This window comes from Cynocephalus volans, chromosome 2 (assembly GCF_027409185.1).
Source record: "Cynocephalus volans isolate mCynVol1 chromosome 2, mCynVol1.pri, whole genome shotgun sequence".
Classification (NCBI taxonomy): Eukaryota; Metazoa; Chordata; class Mammalia; order Dermoptera; family Cynocephalidae; genus Cynocephalus; species Cynocephalus volans.
In genome coordinates, this window is record NC_084461.1 from 66066405 (window position 1) to 66089986 (window position 23582).

Consider the following 23582-nt stretch of genomic DNA (forward strand, 5'->3'; position numbering starts at 1 on the left):
ATTTTTGGTATTATGTACTAGAGGAGGTCTTTACAGATATGTGGTCTGCTTGTGTTAAAAGGAAGTCTTGAGTGGCTCCTTTTTTTTTTCCTCTCAGATGTGCAGAAGTGCAAAGTTGGAAGAGAATTAGGAACCATCATCAGAATAGGTCTTTAATCATTTTGGCAAGGCTCGAGATAGCTAATCAAGTATGTTGTGGCTGAAGAAGATGAAGATATACTAATGTCTACAAATGTGAAGAAATTATCAGGATAATAGCTATTAGATTAGTATCAGTACTATTAGAGATTTAAGCTTCTCTAACATTTTTCATCATTGCTAATACCACAAGCAACTATGACCTCAAATATATCAAATTATTAATTCTAAACCTAATCTTATCCTCATCTACTAATTAATTGTATGTGATACTTCATTTGTTATTTAAAGTAGTAAAGCGTTTATAGTAAGGTTTCAACTGGGTGAATTCTTGACTAATTTCTTCTATGTTTTTCCTGAAGTCTGCTGCCATGCTAACTTTGCTAGACATTTTATTTGATCATTGTTTCATTGTTGCTGCTTATTAAACTGAGAAGATGGGACTTTAGGATCTTGCTTTTCTAGTTGGAGAAAAGTTAGGACTGATTAGCTTCAGTTTTTCTGCCTGTTGATACCTGTATGAGATATTGGGGTGGGGAGAACAGGCAGTTGGAAAGAGAATTTATGATTCTTTTGGTAACAAGATTATAGTAGAGATAAAAAATACAAGAAAATGCTTTTAAGAACCAATCACTGTTAACATTTTTATCTATTTTCATCATACTCTAAACTACACAATTCAGATTATGCTGTATATACAGCTTTGTTTTATAACTTGCTTTTATCACTTACTATTTGTCCAAGCTTCCCCATTTCATTAAATATTTTTTTAGAACTTTTAGATAGCTGCATAATATACTTTCCTATGGACCGTTCATAATTTATCCAACTGTCTCCCTACTGTTGGACATTTATGTTATTTCTAACACTTTGCTTTTATAAATAAAGCTGTAGTGAGCATTCTTGGCATAATCACATTTGTGAATCTCTTTGATTATTTTCTTAGGATATTTTTAAAGACCAAATATTCATAGGACATACGGTGTAAATACTTCTATGGCTCTTGATATATAATGCCAAATTGTGCTCCAGGATTGTTATATGTACTAGTTTAGACTCCCACTATCAGTGTATGAGAATATCCATTTTCCCACATTTCTTCCAAAATGTAGTGGTAATCCTATGATAATAGTCATTGTAAAAATAATTAGGTGAAATTTTGGAAAAGATGTGGTAAAATGGATATTTTCCTTTTGTATTTTATAAACTGCCTGTTAAGTTTTAAAACTGCTTTTTTCCTTAAAAACATGTCCTATTTCTTATTTATTTGTTGTAATGAAATATATCAACTATTATCTGTTGTATGTATTGCTTATTATTTAGATTTTGCCTTTAAATCTTGATTATGTGATGCTTTATACATCAAAGTTCTAAATTTTTATGTAGTCAAATATATTACCTTTTCATTATGATTTCTCTCCCCTCATCCTTTCTAAATGTTTAGAATAGCTTTTCTCAATCCCAAGATAAGATAATCATCTTTAATCTGTATAGTTTATTACATTCTAGTGTGTTTTTTATTTTATTGGGTTTTTTTAATTGGAATTTTAACCCATTTGGAATTCATTCTGTTGAAATACAGGAATTTGATTTTTTTTCTCCAAAATTTGAATGATTGTCTGGGCACTATTTATTGATAGTTTTTTCTATTTCTACTGACTTGAAATGCTGGTCAATACTTCAATTTTCATATATGCCACTGTTGTGTTATACTGTAATTTGAAATGTTGGTATTGTCTGAGTTTACACTTTTTGGTCTTATGGTTTTGAAATGGCATGTAGTTCATTGTTTTTGCATTTCTTGATTACTAGTAAGGTTGAACATCTTTTAATATGTTTATTGGCCATTCCTGTTTTCTTTATATTCCCTGTTCAAATCTTTTGCCCATTTTTTAAATTCGTAGTTTGTATTTTTATGGATTTGTAACAATTCTTTATATATTCTGGGTAGCAATTTTTTGTCATATGCATTAGAGCTAATTTTTCTGTCTGTGATTTGACTTTTTACCTTATGTTATTAAATTTCAATGTAGTTGAATTTTGTCAATCTTTACTTTTATGTTTGTGTATTTTCTAATCTTAATTTGACTTATTTTAAGTATTATCTTATAATACTTATTGAACATCTACTGTGTTCCAGGCACTGTTTTAGGCACTCGGGTGAAATCATCAACAAAATATACAAAATTTCTAGAGCTCACATTTGAGAAGCTCTTATTTACCCTGAGTTGCCTATATTTTTTCGTAAAAGTGTTTTGCTTTTTCACTTTTATGTCATTGATCCACCTGAAATTTGTTTTTCTGAATGATGTGAAAAAAGAAATCTGTTTTTATTTTTCTGTATTACTCATATTTTTCTGTATTACTCATTACTCATTTAATAGTTCTTCTAACTCTTGAACTTCCTTTTACAGCTTACTTCTTTCTTATATCTTTCTTTCTTCCTTCCTTTCCTTCTCTTTCCTCCCTTCCTCCCTCCCTTCTTCCTTCTTTCCTTTTTTCTTCCCTCTCTCTTTCCTTCTTTCCCTCTCTTTTTTCCTTCCCTACCTCCTCCTTTCTTTCCTTCTTTTTCTTTTTTTTTCTTTTCTTTCCTTCTGTTTGTCTTTGTGTTTTCCGATATTTGCATCCTCGTTTCTTCTTTTTCTTATGGCCATTCTAAAGAATACTTCAAAAAAAATTTTTTTAACTTAAAAGTAGTATATTGTGTGCGTGTCGGAGAAGGCAAATGATAAAGAAGTACATAAAGCAAAAGGTGCAAGTCCCTCTAATAGCAGTTTGCTGAAACCTTTCAGGTATTTTCCTGGACATGTATAAATCTGTGTTTATTAAAAAAAAAAAAAAAAAAGTCATACACATACTGTTCTGTATCTTGCTTTATTTTATTTAGTATTTAAAAAGACATTTTTTCTATAGCTCTAACTCATTCCTTTTGATGACTATGTTGTATATATGAAGGTACTTCAAAAAATTCATGGAAAGTTTTGTGTTATCTTTTAATTCTATTTTTCCATGAATTTTTTGAAGTACCCTTGTGTATATAGAAATTTAACCAATTTCCCATTGATGGACTTGTAGATATCTACCTACTTTTTGATCTTGAATCTGCTTTCAAATATTGCTGGTCCTCATTGGCAAAGTGAAGTTTGTGCAGTTTATTTTCCACCTCCCTATGCTTCCCCTCTTATGCTTTTCAAGGGATATTAGTGGGGTTCTACCAAGAGCTCTCCTGTGTACTTTTCAGGGTGCTAGCATGTAATGTTCTTAAGAGGAAAGAGTTGGCAGTAAACCTTGATGTAATTCTTTAGTCTGGTGCTGTCTACATTTTACTATAAAGAAATACTTAAAAGATGTTTTTGTTTGTTTTTTACATGTGGTATCCTGGCGGAGAGTATTTGTGTGTAGTATTAAAGGTAGCATCCAGATTGTAGAGTTGAGAAATGAATGAGTTTGAGAAAATGGAGCTCTTTCCCACACACTTGACTATGAGAAGGCAGGGGAGAAAGAGGGGCATTTCTTGGGATTTTACTTTTTATTGCTGTTAAACCTTTTGAAAGAAGTTAAAATTGGATCTCTATGTTATGTAATTTCTTCTTTTCTTGATCTTTCTAGCCTCCACCAGGCAGTGTGAAAATGCCTAATGTACCCAATACACAACCAGCAATAATGAAACCAACAGAGGAACATCCAGCTTATACACAGATTGCGAAGGTTAGTTCATGTTAGCTGTGTAAATCCGTATTAGATATTACAATATCAACGACATTTGCTTTCAGAGCAAAATAGTTCTTGATACTGTTGCACTCCTTATTGTTTAATTTTTAACTCTTTTAAGTCTGTATTAGCTATCTTGTTACCCTGCAAATACTCATACCTCTTTGTCAGCTTATATTTACTTTATTCCATTATTAGAAATTATTGAATTCATATATCGTCTTGGTATTCCAGTTTATTTAGTGAAATTTTTATGTCTATGGTGGTCTCACTTTTCAATGTATAATACCATTAGAATAACAATGATAGAATAATAGATATTACTGGGAGAGAGTTACAATGGCTAAGCAACAGACAGTGGTAGGAAGTAGAAGGTGGCAAAAGTCTGAGAAAAAAGGAGATGAATAAGGTGCCTGATACAATGTAAGGACAAGTGGAGTAATAAACCAGAATTTCTTAACCATATCCTTCTTTCATCTCATTCTCTTATGATATCTAAGATATTATTATATATTCTTACATTGGGAACTGTATGTATATATCATTTAGCCCAATTTATAAGAGTCAATTCGTTTGCCCTTTTTTCTGTTTGTCTTTGTTTTACCTCGATTGTTCCCCTTTACTCTTCTTCACTCTCATTTAGGCACAGAGTTCACTTTAATTTTGTTTTCCAGATTACTTCAGTACTGTGGCTACTCTTACCGAGAGGTTTTTCCTGTTCTAATGGACCCAACATTCCCACTGAGGGTTGCTTTTCATAACCAAAAAGACCAAATGGGCCAAATATCCCCATAATATTTTCTGACACTATAATCTTAAATGAATGTCTGTATTTTGGGAGCACATTCAAATTAGGTTTTTATCATAGTAGAGAGAGAAGTAAGAGGTAGCATTTACATGTTGCAGTATTTTGTACTTCTAATAACCTATTCACATATTGATACATTTTGTTTAGGAACATGCTTTGGCCCAAGCCGAACTTCTTAAACGCCAGGAAGAACTAGAAAGAAAAGCTGCAGAATTAGATCGTCGAGAACGAGAAATGCAAAACCTCAGTCAACATGGTAGTATCCAAAGAAGTTTGAAATAAAAATAATTTTTAAACACTTTAAATTATGTTTATACTAGCTCTAGGTCATTTGGTTTGTGGATAAAACCTTGCCCTGTTTTCCTGCTCTAGCAAGGACATCAGGCATAGCAGATTTCTTACTTGATACTCTGTAATTCTCTGACTTGGCTAATTTGCGTAGTCTTTTGATAGATTAGAACAGTGTTAGCTTCATCACAGAGAAAGTGAATGCGAATATAGTAATTTTGGTTTATTCTAAGTCCAGGAGCCTTTGATTCTGCTCTTTGGGTCTGTTGAATCTTTATGAGTATGTTTGTGTGTGCCCTACATTTGACTCATCTAATTTATTCATACCAGTTTCAAATTCTCTGCCCCAGTCCTCACAAGTATATTGTATTTGTCAAACCATGTTAGAAAAATATGTTTGTGGTGACCCTAGGAAGCATAGGGTGTTTAAATGGTGCCAAAGAAATAAGTAAGTGCCAAATTATTTGCTATGAAATCTATTCAGGCTGTGACTACAAAAAATCACTTCAAGGGAATATTTTAGGGCAAGCTAGCAGTCTCTGGTTAAGAAGGGATAAGAGAGCTAGATAAGGGGTAGTGGTGGAATGCAAGGCTAGGACAACAATAATATACAGAACTATTTCTTTCTTATTTTAGTATGTGTAAGTCTAGGGCTTCATGGAGACACATCGATCCTGAGTCACTTTCTTGCTTGCAGCATCAGAGGCAGCATCTATAGAAGAAGAAAGTAAATGTTTAATTGGGATCAATGTTTCTGAAATTCCTATAACTAAAATTTATCATATTTCCTTAGAATTGACTAATACAGATTATTTCTATGAGAGATGTTTTAGTAAAAGTAGTAACGAAGAGTGAGAAATCAACAGACTTGTAGTGTGTTAGTACATTTTAGTACATTTCACCTATTAACTCATGTTTCATCCTCAGTACAGTCCTGTGAAGAGTGGTACAGTTTAATCTTATGTTTCTTCTTGGAGTTAACAGAGGAAAACATATGCAGTTCAGAAGCTGGTCTTCCCTCTCCACATGGATTAGGAATTATAGTAGAATTATATTTAAAGATTTAAGACCCTGAGGAGGAAATTGAGGTTTAAAACTGGATGGCCTTTCCATGACAGCCAGACTCTTGGGACTTTGACTCTGCCCTAAAATCATATTTATTTCACAGGGTATGTCCCTGTGCTTTCCTTTTGTTTCTTGTTTTTCCTATACATGAATGATTCCTGATAAATGTAATATTATATGATAGTGGAAAATTATTTTATCCTCTAATGTTTTCTAAAGTGATATTCTGAGAAAATTTTTAAAAATATAAAGCTTGGCTTTCAAAGTTGTAGGAATGTAGAGATACAGTGTTACATTTTTAAGTAACATCTAATAAAATAATTAGGATTCTTTATTATGAAGCCAAAAATAATAGCACAAGTAATGTAAATAACTTTTTTTTTTTTAATTTACAGGCAGAAAAAATAATTGGCCACCTCTTCCTGCCAATTTTCCTGTGGGACCTTGTTTCTATCAGGATTTTTCTGTAGACATTCCTGTAGAATTCCAAAAGACAGTAAAGCTTATGTACTACTTATGGATGTGTGAGTATAGAACAAATTATATATTTGTTTATAGTTTATATTTTTGTTGTCAGAATCCACCTTTTTTGGGAACTGATAAATTAAAGATAGTATAGTAAATCAGTTTTCTTTTTCTATAGATCTTAATGTATTTAGGTACTTCACAATTGTCCTATATGTGACAGTGTGAGTTCTTGGACAAGGAAAACTTATATATTGAGAATTGGCATTTTTTTGAAGAAAGAACAACTTTTCTTTCACATGGGTAGAATTTTGTAACAATCCTTTTTCCTTGAAAGATGTCATCTAGGCATGATTTGCTTTGAAAAAATTATGCATACTACTTTTATGCAGAGAAGACTTTAAAAGAATTCTAACTGTAGGTATTAAGGCTACTGTTAAAAGGGGGCAAAAAATATTGTAAAATTATAAATTGTAGTTTTTTTAATAGCTTTGAGCACAATTTACTTTTTATTTTCAAGTGGTTGTGAATACTTGTGTTATTGAAAGTATCTAGTTACTATAGGACATTACTGAACAGAACATTAAAACATACGTTTTAGGCTGTGATGCTCATATTGCTTTGAGTATAATTACAGCTTGTGGAATACTAAAATAAAATGTCAAGCTATTAACAGTTTTGCTGTGTGTGCACAGACTTCCCACTTATTTTCTGTTTCATTTTTATTCCAAATGATAGGCTAAGCCTCATTCGATATCATTATGACATGACAATAGGAGAGGTAGCAGTGTGGCTTCTCACCTACACAACAGTTGGGTTAATGGATAATTTATTTGTAGAGTACGTTCTTGATGGAGAAAATTGGTGTGTTTTTACTTGATGATTAGTGGGACTCCCCCCCCCCAAATTGATGAGATAATTTTCTTTAAAATCTTTTAGGAGCATTCTTCATGTATGTGAAGTTCTTTTGGAATATGAGAAGCAATTCCTTATTGATAGTACATTTTGAACTCTTATTTTTAGTTTCTGTTGAGATTTTGTTCTTGATCTAATATCTTTCCATATATGTACATGCTAACCAGCTCTTATATTTTATTTATATATATTTATGCATTTATATTGTATATATATGTATATTTTTTAAATGGGCAGAAGTTAGCCTAGCATTTTAGGCATAAGTTCTTTTACTTAGTGAAAAATATTTTTTTTGGTGGAAGAAATGGGGCTTGGAAGAAAATTATACATGAAATTTAGTAAATAGAGATTGAATGAGGAAGATAGTTAATTTTAATTAAATGGTTAACTACTTTACCAATGCTGATTGTTTTAGGTCTGTTTTTCTTAGAAACATATAACTTTCTGAGTTTCTCAGAGATAATATAGTTGACTATAGTTTTCCCCAACCCTGTTCAGCTGGCAGGTCTGTTAACTGTATTCAAAGAGGGCTCAAGATTCCAGTTAGGATTCTGTTTTGAAGAAGCATTACCTGGAACAGAGTAAGATCTATCATCAGCTTAGTAATGTGCCTAAATTTGATAGAGTATAGGCTGTTTTAATAAGTTATGCTCAAGAATTACCAACCTGTTGTTGACTTTGGGGTTGACTAAGCTTTCATACTGTAATAATAATTATAATGAGAGCTAATGTTTACTGAGAATTTGCTTTGTGCCAGGCACAGTGCTAATCACTTTATATATATAAAAACATATATATGTTTATATAGTCTTTATATATGTGTGTGTGTGTGTGTGTATATAGTCTTTTTGAATCCCAGTCACTCTATGAAGCAGCTACCTATGTTATTTGGTTTTATAGATAGGGGAACTAAAGCTAAGAGAATTTGAGTAACTTGTCCATTACACAAGTAAGGTTGGAGTTGGATAGCTTGATTCTAGAGCCCAGGGTCTAGATTTTCATGTTATAACCACCTACAACATACCAAAATGAAGAAGTAATTTACATTTTAAATCAAATATAATGAAGATGTGCATTCAAAGGTACCTTACCTGAAGCAAATAATTTACCCTATAAATGAACTGAAGCAATTAGAAATATCACTGTGAAATGATTCTCAACCTCTTTGAGTGTACTTTTGAATTAAAAAAAGAAAAAGGAAAAAAGAAAAACAAGCCGTCTACATTAAAGACCATTTAGTGAAGAAGATAATATACTGTTATAAAGCTATTTATGTGAGGTGTCTATATAATAATTCAGCATATAGCAAGAATAATGTTATAGTGATGGTTGCAATTTTAGGTCAGATTCAAGTGCTTGATAAAGGATATTGAAATTTTATATGAAGGAGAGTAGTTCAACTTGCAAACATCGTAAACAAAATGGCCTACAGATTATTGTTCTTCCTTACTTGGAGTCCACCAGCATAGATTAATTATGCACTTAAATTGGATTGAAATTAGCAACATAGAATCATGCATTTCACATTATCTTTCTATATGTTTTTTGGTCTCTATATAAGTGGACCGATTGTTCAGTAAGTAGCTTTAGACTTTTTAGTCTTCACTGGAGTATAAGTAAATCACTTATTGATCATGGTTGTTGGTTAAATGAAAACATTTAGAAAAAAATTTTAATAGATTACTCAAAACTAAATTGATATTTTGATTTATACTTAGAAGAATTTTTGTGAACTTTAAAACATACGTATGCATATATTTTTTCTTTCTTTAAATGAATTAGGTGATAAACCTTTAAAAAGTATTTCTCTGAAGATTGAAATTTAAGTTAGAATGTTCTTAACATTCAAAACTTTTTGAAGCAGCTGGATGCCATTTAATGCTACAGAATTATAATATTCTGTTTTATAATCTTCTGAATTCTGTTTTAAGCCCTTCACACAACTGTCTTTATTTTGAGTAAATTTATTAGCAAGCTAGCTTTATGAGAATTAAAAATCCTCATAGGAATAGGGTAATTAGTAAAGTCTCTCTTGTGGGATAGATTGGAATGGAAATTTAAACCTGGAAGAGCTCCTGCATTTCTGTCACTGAAAAATTAAAGCTCACGGAAGTTAAGTCATTGTTTTAATACTATATGACTAACCCGGGTGTTTTTGCTCTTTCTCTTTCTCTTACTCTAGAGTTTGTTTGTTTATGTAGTGGTTAGATGAGAGCAAATTTAGAGCATCTTAGAATGTGTGTTTTATCCTCTTTTATTAATTATTAATTTTATTTGATTTGTAAAGAGATTTTAAAATTTGTTTTTGATGTATGTTGAGATTTTTTAATTATTTAGATTCAATAAGTTTTCCCATTTGTTAATTTAAGTAGTAGTTTGTTGGCATATTTTTATTGTATTGATAATTTACATTGAACATTATTTTAGCTTTTGTGAGAATTTATTTTCAATAACAAATTCAGCCTGTGAATAAATTTTTTAAAAATCGTTTTAAAAAGTTATTAAATTATAAGTGTAAATGCGGTTCTTTAGGATCATAGTGTAGTTAGATGTTACTCAGTTTTTGGTCTGTCAGGGAAAGCAATTATTAACAGCATATGAAGAATCTGCCAAGATCTGTTTGTATTAATCAAAGGAAAGGCCTGCCACAGCAGCTGAAATGCGTCATGGTGTTTGGGTGTGGTGGGTGGATAAATAAATTTAATTTATTAGTTAATGATGGTGGTAAATAAATTTAATCCTCTACCAAAACAATTTTTTTCAGGACTTTAAAAAAAATGGACAACTCTGTGAAGATGAATATATAATCCTTGTAGACTGACTATGTAGTCACTGGAAATTGCTACCGCATTAGTATTTTTAATCCAGTTTTTAGTCTGTAGCCCTGTTTTGTAAAAATATAGTTCTGAGCATAGGATCTTTTTCCTTCCAAGTCCTGGCTCTTTTCCTAGCAAACAATACTTTTCTTCTTTGCCCTTGGATCAAAAGACAGCTTGGATAAAGAGACAGAGCATATGTTTCTTTCTCAGGGATGAAGCCCTTAAGAGAGTGCTTCTCTGGTTTAGCTGTGTAGCTGCCTGTTAGGAAGAGAGGGCCAACAAAATTTTTGTCAAACAGAAAGTGTATTAGGACTCCGTTTCCTGTGTATACTGTTTTCAAATCAAATGTGTAAGAAATAGTAGTGTTTTGAAAAATACTAAATGGAAATATGGGGTAGAATACACTTGCTCTTAAGAAGTATTTTTTTCATTTATAGTTTTTGTTGAATAAATTCATTAATTGAACGTAAACATTTGTTTTCTATTTTGTTTTCTGATTCCACAGTCCACGCTGTAACACTGTTTCTAAATATCTTTGGATGCTTGGCTTGGTTTTGTGTTGATTCTGCAAGAGGGGTTGATTTTGGATTGAGTATCCTGTGGTTCTTGCTTTTTACTCCTTGTTCATTTGTCTGTTGGTACAGACCACTTTATGGAGCTTTCAGGTAAGAAGTGTGTACTTTACAATATGCTTTTTAAAACCTGTGAAGTAAATAATTTGTAGCATGCTTTAAAGGGAAAATTGACACATTTTCATTAACAAATTTTTTTATTATAGTATAACATACCTTCAAAAAAGTTCAGTATAGCATGCCTGTGTTCACTGGATTTTGTAGGTAATAAAATCCCATTCTTTTCTTCCACTTGGAAAAAAAGGTCAAACATGAAAATTAATGAAGGAAAAATAAAAACAGTCTTAGATCTTAGTATTTATAAAATATTTATTCCACATGATATACTTGGCTTTAAGGAAAATTTTGTTCTTCACCTTCCTATCCCCCTATTGCCCCAAATCAAATTGGTAATAGTTTTAATTTTTGAATGAACCTCGGTAAGGTAAATATACATGCACTGTTTAAAATGAGTACTTTTTATCTAGCAACTTGGTAATTATTTTCTGTGTAAATTCGTTTTTGTTTTTTCCAAAGGCAGCAACATTTTAAAAGCTATATGCTACAAGATTAAGTATAATACTTTACATAGTATATTTTAGTCAGTGGTTAGGATTAACATTTCCTAAGTACATGTTCTATGGGATATTAACAGGTTTGGGGGGGAAAAGAGTTCATTAGCTTAATAAGTTTGAGAACAGCTGGATAATAAAGTTAAGCAAGTTTCTTCATTTCAGGATTTCTTAGACTCTTTAAGCGCCTACTGTGCTTTGTTGTGACTGTCTTGTAACTTTTGACCGTGAAACCATCATTCTTCTGTGGAGCACCTTCTTGAACTATTGCTTTAAGAAATAAACATTGGGAAGTACTGATTGAGATTGGTAGTCCAATATGGATCTATAATCAATGTTTTATCAATTCATTTTTATTTGAGTAAACTCATTTATGAATAACCTTTCCAACTCATGAATGAGGGGCAGCATTACTAGTATATAGGCATGTTTTGTACAAATGATATACTCATAGTAGGGAAATTAGAGGGCCGCACTCAATTGTTCAATTTTTTTTTCCACTTCAACAAAAATCTCTTTAATTAACCAGAATTTGTATTATTAAAAAAAAAGAAAAGAAAACCTAGTTGTGCAAACAGGTGGGGGGGGGGGCGCAGAGAAGAAAAAGGGAGAAGAGAGAGAACATTAGGGAATTTGGAGAGAAAAGGTGTCAGACAACAGAAAAGTAAATTATTGGTCAGAAATGGAATGAAGGGAAATGACGGGAGGAGGGAAAAGGAGGAAAAAACCTTTAGGTATATTGGAATGTGAGACATTGGTTGTCAAGGAATGGGAGAGATTCCCCTGTAGGTGTGAACTAGAGAGGAGTGAAAAAGACTTGTTTACTTCTTGTGTGATCTAGGACGAGTTATTGTTGCTCTTTTCCTTATTATCTAAGCCTGTCTCACAGGGCTTTAGTTTTTATATTTTATTTCTGACATCCAAATTCTACCTACTTACTTTTACCGTGTTACAAGTATGTTATCTATTTGTAATGATGCTGGTGGGTGGGAGTGGGCATATCCTTATGACTTTTCTTTAAAAATGATCTGAGACTAGAGAATTTGGATTTTCAACCTTCTATGACTTATGTAGAACTAAACTACTAAAAGCCAGCTTTCTGCCTTTTATTTCTTGGAGTAACGTAGTATCTTTTTTCCCCTTTGGTTGCTAGTTGAAATAAAAATGTTTTGTGGAATGTTTTTACTTCTGGCATTATCAATCCTTAGGTTAAGTTCTTAGCTCCAGCTCAACCTTTTAGAACATATTATGAATATATTATATATCTGAGTTTCATTGTGCAGAGCAGAACTGAGAGGAATAATTTTTTTTTTATGGGGAAAGTTGAATTAAAGTATTTTATTTGTATTTTTATTTTTTTTATAAAAAGATGACCAGTAAGGGGATCTTAACCCTTGAGTTCGTGTTGTCAACACCATGCTCTCTCAAGTGAGCCAACCAGCCATCCCTATACAGGGATCCGAATCTGTGGCCCTGGTGCTATCAGCACCACATTCTCCCAAGTGAGCCACGGGCCGGCCCTGAATTAAAGTATTTTAAATCATTAATGTAATTTCTCATTTTGTAACTTTGGTATTTACTTATACTGATATACTTACAGGATTTGTCCTGTATAAGATAATCCCATTGCATAAATCTGAAGGATAATTATATAGAGAAGTTTCAAGTGTATGTGCTTTTAAAAGTTAAATTTAATAGGTATTAGAATTAAGCATGGATTTGTCATTTTGCCATTTATGTCTTTTAAAAAGATTGTAACTTTGTTCTTAATTTAGTGCTTTCACAAAGAATTATGTAAATGCTTCAAAATATTAGGTAGTTATTAATGAGACAGTATTATTGTTGAAAAAGCATTAAGTATTGAAAACAGACTGTTGGGGTTAGAATACTGGTTTCCCTACTTAAAAGCTGTGTGGTTTTGGGCAAACACAGCAAAACCTTTCAGAACCTCAGTTTAAGTGTTAACTGGGGATAATATGCAGAGTTGATAAGATTAGAGATAATATATACAAAATTTTTGGCATTGTAGTTGGTCAACAGATGGTAGCTGAAATTAATCTTTTACTTTTTTGTTTCTGTTAGGTTTTATAATTTACTTATGATAATCTGTAAGTGAACTGTGATTTTTTATATATTTTGCATCTTTTAGTGCATTATTCTTTTGTGCCTCAGTCTAAGCGAAGAGGAAATAATAATTTATATGTCTGTAATTAAGGTGTCCGCTGTATTGCCAGATAACAATGAACTTCAAAAACTCCAGTCTAATAATCTAGTCTTTTAATTGGAGTTTTTTGTTTATTTATGTTTAATGTAATTACTTATATGTATGGATTTATAGCTACTGTTGTGCTATTTGTATCAACCGCTTACTATATAAGACTTGTCTGCTTTATGTTCATTTTCTCCTTCCTTATTTTTTAAAATTAATAAGGCCTTATTCTATTTTCTCTATATTTTATTATTTTTTCTTTGTTTTAGTACAAGTCTGCTGACAATAAATTCCTGTAGTTTTTGTTTCGCTGAAAACACTGTCATTTCACATTCATTTCTTTTTCTTTCCTTTTTTTTTTTCTTTTTGTTATAACTTTTTTTTTTCTTGGCAGAGTGATTTTTTTTAGATTTTTTTTTATTAGCATATTCATTGTTATAAATCATACTTTTTCTTTATGGCCTTATCCAATCTCTCCCCTTCCTCTCCCCCTCCCTCCTTCTCGCTCTGCTTCCCCCTCCCTGCTCTGATAACCATAGATTTGTTCTCTCCATCTGATAGATTAACTATTCCTCTGTTAGTTTGTTGCCTAGATGATCTGTACAGTACTGAGATGGTTGTGATCAAGTCCTCACATATTATCATAAATCAGATGCTTCTTCTATTACTCTGGAGTGTGCTTTGTGGAGAGAGAGAGGACTTTTTTGGGGGGGGGTCTCCACTGGTGCCTCTCCTTGTGTCAGTGCAGTTGAGAGTCTGTTGTGCCATCTGCATAGTGGCTGTGACTGCTGCTATAGAGACTAGCTGCTTTTGTGGCAGCCATGGCAATTGCAGTGGTATGGTGGGCTACCTGCTTGAAAATGTCTTTGGTGTGCTCTTTACCTGGTTGCAGCTGTGTTCAGCTTCCCCCGGTTCCATGTCCCAGGACCCCAGTGGGCCCTGGGGCAGAGGCTGCAGCTTGCCTAGTTGCAGCTGTGTTCAGCTTCCCCCAGCTCCATGCCTCAGGGCCCCAGTGGGTCATGTTCATTTCTGAAGTTTATTTTAATGCTATAAATTCTGTTGCCAGTTAATTTCTTATAGCACATTAAAGGCACTATTCCATTGTTTTCCAGCTTTCATCGTTTCATTTGAGAAGTCAGCTGTCAGCCTTAATAATGCTCCTTTAAAGGAAATGTCTGTTGCTTTAGGCTATTTTAAAGGTTTTCTATCTGTGGTTTTCAATAGTTTTCTTTGTATTCATATTGCTTGGAGTTTATAGAGCTTCTTGAATTTATAGGTTGATGTTTTTTGGACAGTTTTGGAAGTACTTCACATTATTTCTTCAAATATTGCTTCCGTACCATTTTCTCTTTCCTTGTAGGCTTTAGTTCACACTTGTTAGACCTTTTCGCTATCCTATATGCCTTTTATGTATTCTCCAGTCTTTTTCTCTCTGGGTTTCAGTTTGATTATTTTTTATTGACCTGTCTTCCATTTAACCCTGTTTTCTGTATTTAATCTACAGTTAAACTCATATATTAAATTTTTAATTTCAGAAGTTTCTTTCACTTTCACAATGTGCCTTTGAATCTTTTAAAAATATTTCTTCCTCTGGTTACAAATTATATGATGCTATCTCTTGGCATACTTAATGGGTCTTGATTGGATCTGGAAACTGAATAAAAATTGTAGCAACTTCTGATGATGTTCAGTTGTTTCAGAGAGAGTTCACTTTTTGCCCTACTTGTCTGCTATGGCAGAAGTCAGGGCTGAGCTGCATCAAAGTCGAGTTGCAGTTTTGTTTAATCCCTGTCTATCGCTGGTTCTCCTCTACTCCTATAGGATAAGTCTCCAGGGTTTTTAACTGAGAGCCTACTGTGTTCACTAGGACTTCTCCCCCAGCGAGTCCTAGATTTATAAAGTGTAGTCCTGTGATCCCTTGGTGGGAGAGAGGAGGGAGGGCAGCATTTTTTCAGAGGGTCCACAAATCAAAACCATTTTATAATCATATTAAGATGTTATTGGCTATTTCATTGTTATTCTATCACAAGTGTATAGTGGAGTTTTTCCAGAGGCTACATGACTAGTGATATTGAACAGATTGAATGCAGAAGCAAGCAGGTAAGAGAATGTAGCTATCTTCTGTTAAGCCAGACATTGAAAAGATTTGCCAAAATGTAAAATAATGCTATTCTTTTCATTATTATTTGAAAATATAGTTAATTTCTCATTAAAATACTTTTTAAATTAACTTGTACCAGATTTATTATTTTTTTAATGAATTAATAAATACTTTAAATATTTCTCAGTTTTAGTTTCTAATTTGGTAAAGCAAGAGCTGTAACACACATAAACAGAGGTTCCTTAGGATTCTCAGTAATTTCTAAGACTGTTAATAGCTCCTGAGACCAAAAGTTTGAGAACTGCTTTTCTGATCCTTGTCTCCTCAGGGAAAACTGCAGAAAACACTTCTCTGTGTTCAGAGGCTCTGCTTATTGTTTTAGCTTTAGTATTTTAGTGAGAAAAAAGTTGATTGCATGTCAGGGCCAGTCCTATGCTTATCACTTCTCATCAGTGTTTTGTTACATTGCATCTCCAATTTTGTCTTCTTTAGTGAAATATCTGTTCAAGTTTATTGTTCATTTTTTAATTGAGTTGTTGACTTCTTACTATTACGTTTATGTTCTCTTATATATTTTGTGTAAGAGTTATGTACTTGGGATACAAGTCCTTTATATAATTTGCAAATATTTTCTCCCAGTTTGTTGCTTCTTAGTGAAGCCTTAGGAAGCACAAATTTTAATGTACTTTCAATTTTAATGTAATCTAATTTACCAATTTTTTTGGTCTTGTCCTGTTAGTGTCGTGTCTAAGAGCTTCTTGAATAACCCAGGGTCATAAAATTTTTCTCTTATATTGTATTTTCTTCTAGAAGTTTATAGTTTTATCTCTTATATTTAGGCCTGTGATCCACTTTGGGTTAATTTTTGTTTGTTGTGTGTTGGGTCTAAATTTATCTTTTTGCTGTGGATATTCAAATATCTCAATACTGTCTGCTAAAAAGACTATCTTTAGCAAGTTGCCTTTTCACTTTTGTAGAAAAATCATTTGCCCATATGTATGAGTCTGTTTCTGGGCTTTCCCCATAGAATTGTTTGGAAACCATTGTTGAAAATACATTGACCATGAATGTAAGGATTTATTTTTGGACCTAATTCTGATCCATTGAACCAATATTCCATTTTTGATTAATGTTGCTTTATAGTAAGTCACTCTTTCAACTTTCTTTTTCAGAATTGTTTTGGCTATTCAGGTTCCTTTGTATTTAATCCAAATTTTAGAATCAGCCTATTTAAAAAAAAAAATCCTGCTTTGATTTTGGTAGGGATTGAGTTAAATTTGTATGTTGATTTGGGGGGAATTGATATCTTAATAATATAGACTTTGTGATTCATGAATATGGATGTCTTTCCATTTATTTAGATATTTTTAGTTTCTCTCAGCAGTGTTCTTCAGTTTTAATTGTACAGATCTTACACTTCTTTTGTCGAGTTTATTCCCAAGTATTTTATCCTTTTTATGTTATTTTGAGTGGAATTATTTTTCTTTATTTCCTCTTTGGATTGTTTCTTGCTACTAGTTAGAAATACAATTATCTTTTGTATATTGATCTTGTATCCTTTTACCTTGATAAACTCCTTCATCAATTCCAGAAGTTGATGTGTGTGTATGCTCAGATTCCTTGGGATTCAAGTCAGGGGACTGGTTATCATTTTACCATTCATACTATGAATGTTCACTTAATTTCCCTGTTTTCAGTATGATTGTGCTCATAAGGTTCTGGTGTCCTGGTTTCAGAATTCATTTGGTTCCACTTCTCCAGAAAGTAAGTGTAGAGTCTCCTGTCTTGGTTGTAGAGTGACAATTGTCCTGTAGGAAGGGTAGAAGAAGGATCTGGGGGTCAAACTGCTTCTTACATAGACTTTCAGCCAGTCTGTTTTTACCCCTACCTGCACAATGCCTTGCAGAGATAGCTTGTGTTTCTGTCTAGTTTTGGAGCTTTTCTAAGGTTCAGGGAGTTCACAAGTTTGGTTCTTAACTTTTTCCATTGTTGACTTGGATTCAGTTTGTTGAACCATTTACTACTAGTTCAGCTGCTTTGCAGTTTACAAAATTTTATTATGATCATCTTCTCTTCGATTTTTTTGTCCCTGTGGTTTTATACCTAAAAAAACAAAAACAAAATTATTTATTGTCATTTTAGTGGTTCTTTGTAAGGGAGTACAGGTAAACTTGTATTTAAATCCATATGTTTAACTGGAGATCCAGGTATACTTTTTAGTAAGCTATCTCTGGGTAGTAGACAGAATTTTTGTGTCTTTGTTTCTTTATAACATACTTAATACCCATGGGGATATAATGCTTTTTATGTTGGAATATTTTGCTAACTGAAATTAGAAACTAAATATGAGTGAATGACAATACCATTCAATCTTGAAAAACATATTGTAGTAGAGTATGAACCAGAAAGTTAATTTGCTTTTTTTCATAAAAAATACTTTATATTTTATTGTAAGTGTAAAAACATATTTAAAGTTCTAGAAAAGTTTTATTTTACAGTTTAGTCTTTCAGCTTAGTTTAATATAAGTTAAAATGCTGTCTTTTGTAATTAACTGTCTTTTTTTTTTATCCTCTCTGTTTATATAACCAGAAAAAGAGACAATTTTTTTTTTTTGGATTCCATAATGAAATCTCAAATTAAACTCTTCCTGAGGAAAGGTAATATTTTTTTTTTTATACCTGCGAGAAGAACCTAGAGCTTATTCTATTCTCTTATATGTGTAGATGAATATGTAGTGCTTTAGAGTCTACAAGTCATGCTCCATACTTTATATTGTTTAATCTTTGAAATCATTTGAGTGGGTCATTAGGAGCTGAGGTTTTAACCCAGCCCTCAAAACTAGGGCTTTGTCTTCCTTCCTATGTCATTACATTTACATTATCATTTAATCTGCAGTGAATCCATGTACTTCAGTGATCTCCACACAATGGATTAATTTACTTTAGAATATTTACTAGTGATGTTTATTTCTTGAATACTAACCAAAGTAGTTAGTATTCTTACAAAGTTTTTTGCCCGCTGAGTGTTGAGAATGTGGAGAAGAAATATAGTCTATAACTTTCATGCAGCTTATTGCGTAATGGTTTTTCTAAGTTTGATCTAAGGACCCTTAAGGTCTTCCTTTCAGGGAGCTTAAAGTCCTTCCTTTTCTGACTATATATCTGTGTGAAGCTGATTTCTTCATTTCCAAGACAGCATATTGTATAACAGATTAAGTGCAGAAGCAGATATGAGAAACCATATGATATAGAAGTGCTAGGGATTTAAAAACTCTGAAACACTTCTGTGTGCACTTGAAAGAATGTATATTCTGCTGCAGTTGGGTAGACTGTTTTATAAATGTCAGCTTGTTCAAATTGGTTGATAGTGTTATTCAGGTCTTCTATATCCATACTTTTTTGTCAGTTTCTGAGAGAGTCATGTTGAAATTTCCAGAATTCAAAAATTGTGGATTTTTTTTATATCTTCTTTTAGTTTTGTTAGTTTTTGCTTCATGTAGTTTGAAGCTCTCTTGTTAGGTGGATACATACATGATATCTTTTCTTTGTGCTTTGACCTCTTTATCATTATGTAATGTGCCTCTTTATCCTGGTAATAATCCTTTTTCTGAAATCTGCATTATCTGATATTATTACAGCCACTCCAGCTTTCTTTTGATTTGTGTTTGCATATTATATCTTTTTCTGTCCTTTTTTTCAAACTATCAAGGTCTTTATACATTAAGTAGCTTTTTTTGTTTGGGACTTACTTTTACATACAGTTGAGTCTTGCTTTTGAATCCAAGTTGTCTCTTTTTATTAATGTGTTTATGCCATTTATATTTTATATGATTACTGATCGGCTTGGATTAAAATATTTAATTTTACCAGCTGTTTTCTCTTTGTTCCAAGTATTTTTTTGTTTCTTTTTTTTTTCCTTTTTGTGTACTTTTGGGTCAATTGAGTATTTGTTAATGATCTATGTTTTCCTCTATTTCTTCATTATTTATACCTCTGAAAATCTCTTTTTAGTGATGCCCTAGCTTTTACAATATACATATTTAATTAATCATGGCCTCTATTTAAATATTATTGTGCTTTGTGTGTACTGTAAGGACCTTCCAACAGGATGCTCCCAGTTCCTTTTCCCCATCCTTTGTGAAACTGTGTTATGTATTTCATTTTTATGTATACTAGAAACACACAGTACGTTGCTGCTACTTTTGCTTTAGGCATTCAGTTATCTCCAGAACAATTAAAAATAAGTAAAAATGAATTTTACATTGGCCTTTATTAATGCCATTTCAGCACTTTTCATCTCTGTGTGTGTATATCCATGTTTCTGTATCGTATCATAATTATTTTGCTGGCAGAATTACCTTTAGTATTTATTGTAGTTCAGTCTACTGGTAATCTACTTTCTGGCTTTTGTCTGAAAAAGTCTTTATTTTTCATTCATGTTTGAAAGATATTGTCAATGAGTATAAAATTCTGGGTTCACAGTTTTTCTTTGCCCCCTTTCTTTCAGTACTTTAAACACATCACTTTGATATGTTCTGGCTTACAAAGTTTCTGGTGAAAAGTCTGCTGTAATTCTTACCTTTGTTCTTCTCTCTGTCACATGTCTTGTTTTCTCTAAGCAGCCTTCAAGATATTTTCTTTGTTTTTGGTTTTGGGCTTTTTGAATATGATGTGCCCCAAAGTGCATGTGTTTGTTGTGTGGTATGTGTATGTATGTGTTTTGGTGTTTATCCTTAATATTCTCTAATGTTCTTGGATCTGTGGTTTGGAGTCTCTCACTAATTTTGGAAAATTCTCAGTCATTGTGTCTTCAGATATTTCTTCTGTCACTTTTGCTTTGTATTCTACTTCTGTAATTCCTCTTACATATATGTCAGACTGTTTGATATTGCCCTGTAGCTCTTGGATGCTCTGTTTTTTTCCCCCACTCTTTTTTCATCTTTACATTATAGTTTGTGTAATTTCTATTTTTAAGTTCACTGATTCTCCCTCACCCTAGAAGCTATGTTGAGTGTATTGATGAGCTTTTCAAAAGTATTCTTCATCTCTGTTATGGCATTTTTTATTTCTGCCATATCCATTTGGTTATTTCCTGTCACTTATATATATGCTGAGATTCCTCATCTCTTCATGCACATTGTGTACCTTTTTGACTATATAGTCTTGAACATATTAATTGTAGTTATTTTAAATTTCTTGTCTGGTAGTTACATCTTGTCTGCCAAGTTATATCTGAGTCTGTCTTTCTTGATTTATTTTTCTCTTGAGTTGGGTTTTTTTTTTTTTTTTCCTTGTTTCTTTTTGTGCCTCATTTCTTGTTGAAGTTGGGTATCTTTTGAGACAATAGACTGAAATAACAGACATGCCTTTTCCACTGTGCTGGGTTTTTGTTTGTTTGTTTGTTTTTGGAAGCTTGCCAGTGCAGGGATCCAAACCCAATAACACTACACTGTAACCAGCTGAGTGAACCGGCCAGTCCCGTTGTGCTAGACTTTTCAAGTGTGGGCATGGGGATGAAGGGGGCGGTTTTCAGGTATTCCCAGTCAGGAATTGATCTGGGTTTGGGTTTTTGGTTGCCATGGGTGCCCTCAGTACCCCACAGACTTCAAATTCCTTTGGTGTTACCTTATGTTTAGAATGAAGCCTGGTTTTCCAGAGGCTTTAGTATTTCAGTGTCTGCTCCATTAGCTTCAGGTCTCCCTTTGTGCCTGCCTGTTAGAGAGGATTTCTCCCCACACTCTCTTCCCCCAGGAGTAGACTGCTGTTACTTGTTACTTTATGCTTGCTGGCCTGGTGGTGGCAGGGTAGGGGTGTTGAGGATTTGAGGATATTCTTATTCTGCATATGTATTTACACTCTTTATGGCAATATGATTTTAGGATTGTTTCTCTTATCCATTAGCATACTCTTTAGCTATTAGCTGAATGAAAACAGGTTCAGAGTTTAGTTTTTGAAACAGAGTTAGTAAACAAGAAGAAACTATATTGTGTATGGTCAGAAGAGGATGCAAGAAAAGAATACTGTGTATTTTTGTCTTCAAATCAGAATCCAAGATGGACAAGAAGATAATGTAGATCAGTTTTAATAGAGGATTATAACCCTTTTGGTAAGAAATTCAAGGTGAATCGATATTGGTGATAAAGTTGAAGTTTTACTTTATTTAATAAAAGTTACTTGTTTTAGGCAGTATTCCTGAAACATACTGTTTTTCTCTATGGCATTTTACTATAAGAAGCAATACATACTTATCAACTTGATCTGCAATATAAAGTCAACATAATTGATTTAGAATTTGAGGTTATGTTAACACTTAAGGAAAGCGTTTGGGGGGGAAGATATTTCAACGCAGATGATTAAATAGTAGGAAACTTGTAGTATAGGAGTGATATGAGTATAAAGTAAGAGAATTAATATTAAACTCCTTTTTTTTTTTGGTTACATAAGAGAAAAGGCATGAGAAATACCTTCATGATGTGATATTCTAGATGTGTCAAACTGAGACTTTATTAATGTTCCATGTTCTCTGTTGATATGGTGACATAGAGGCATATTTGTAGAAAAATGTTTGAGTTTTCTTTTTCATAAGAGCATAGCCTGTGTGACATCTTGAAAACAGTTTGTGACCTAGGATCTAACCAATGTTGACTTCTGTTTTCCTTTAAATTAATGAGTTTCGTTGTTCAAAGGTAATTCGAAAATGGTTGGCTCCTGGCCAATTTTAGCTGTTATGCTTTCTATATTGAATAGTGATTCAGTTGTGAGATTTTAGTTTTCATTCAAAATCTTTGACTAATCAAGTAATAGTTTTAGTAAATTTCAGCCTTTATTTTCTTATTAGCTGCAAAATATTGTCTTTCCTCCCTGACTCTTTTTGAAAGTGAGTATTTTAAGTAAACTAAATTATTACAAATGAAAAGAAAATTTATAGTCTCCTTCTATATAAGAAACACTACATTGAGCATTAGGTATTAGTTTACTTTAGATAGTGGTATTCTTTTGATTGATAATTAGATTTCTTGGAGAAGATGGAATTAAAATAATATTTTAGAAGTAGTTTTATTGCATAAGAACATTAGCTTTATAGATACATAGGCAAGTCTCAGCCTTTCTGTTACCAGCTATGATTTTTTGTTTTGTTTTTGAGGTTTTTTTGCAGCTGGCCCGTCTGTGTTACCAGCTATGTATTTGGATTATATAATCTCTCTAAATCTGTTTGCTTATCAGTAAAATGGAGTCAGTATTGTTTCCTGCCTCTGGTAGAGATATTGTAAGGACTTAATACATGTGTTTGGCATGGTCCCTGGCACATAATGCTCAACAAATGTTTGCTATTATTACAAAAGAGCAGCTACATGTAGATTATTTTTAGAATATCCAGAAGCTTGAACCCAGGATGTGGTCTAGGTTTAATACAAAGGGTCTTCAAAAAGTTAATGAAAAGAGTCATATTATCTTTTAATTCTGTTTTTCCACAAACTTTTTGAAGTACCCTTGTATTTTCTAGGTTTAAAATTTTATTTTATTGTGCTTCTCTGCTTTTGGTAGAATACAGATGGGAAGAAGAGAGTTCAGGGTCTCTTCCATCCCAGTGCTATGATTTTTTTTTGGTCTGGACTAGACTAGTGAGTGGTTCTTAATAGTTTTTAAGTCACAGACTCAATTATAAATAAAAAATCTTTGAATCCTCTTCCTAAAAAAAAAATACAATATGAAATTTTTTGCAAGATTTGAGGGTGGGGTAGGGAAGAGTGTAGGGTTGTGGTACTACCTTTTTGAGCCTATTTACGGAATCCTTGTTCTGGAGAAATAATTGATTTCAGTACAAGGTTATTAGAGGGAAAATGGGGCTGGTTTAAACAGTCTTGGATCCCCCAAGTAAC

The 23582-nt window shown here is 32.6% G+C and overlaps 1 protein-coding gene across 2 annotated transcripts in view; it reads left to right on the forward strand.

The window, feature by feature from the left end:
• SCAMP1 (secretory carrier membrane protein 1) overlaps nucleotides 1-23582 on the forward strand; it is a 91918-nt gene that overhangs the window by 45090 nt on the left and 23246 nt on the right. For both annotated transcript variants that reach the window (XM_063085830.1, XM_063085831.1), the window contains 4 exons: nucleotides 3748-3846; nucleotides 4805-4913; nucleotides 6406-6534; nucleotides 10715-10874. In XM_063085830.1, coding sequence (XP_062941900.1) covers nucleotides 3748-3846; nucleotides 4805-4913; nucleotides 6406-6534; nucleotides 10715-10874 — 497 coding nt within the window. The remainder of the gene's footprint in view (nucleotides 1-3747; nucleotides 3847-4804; nucleotides 4914-6405; nucleotides 6535-10714; nucleotides 10875-23582) is intronic.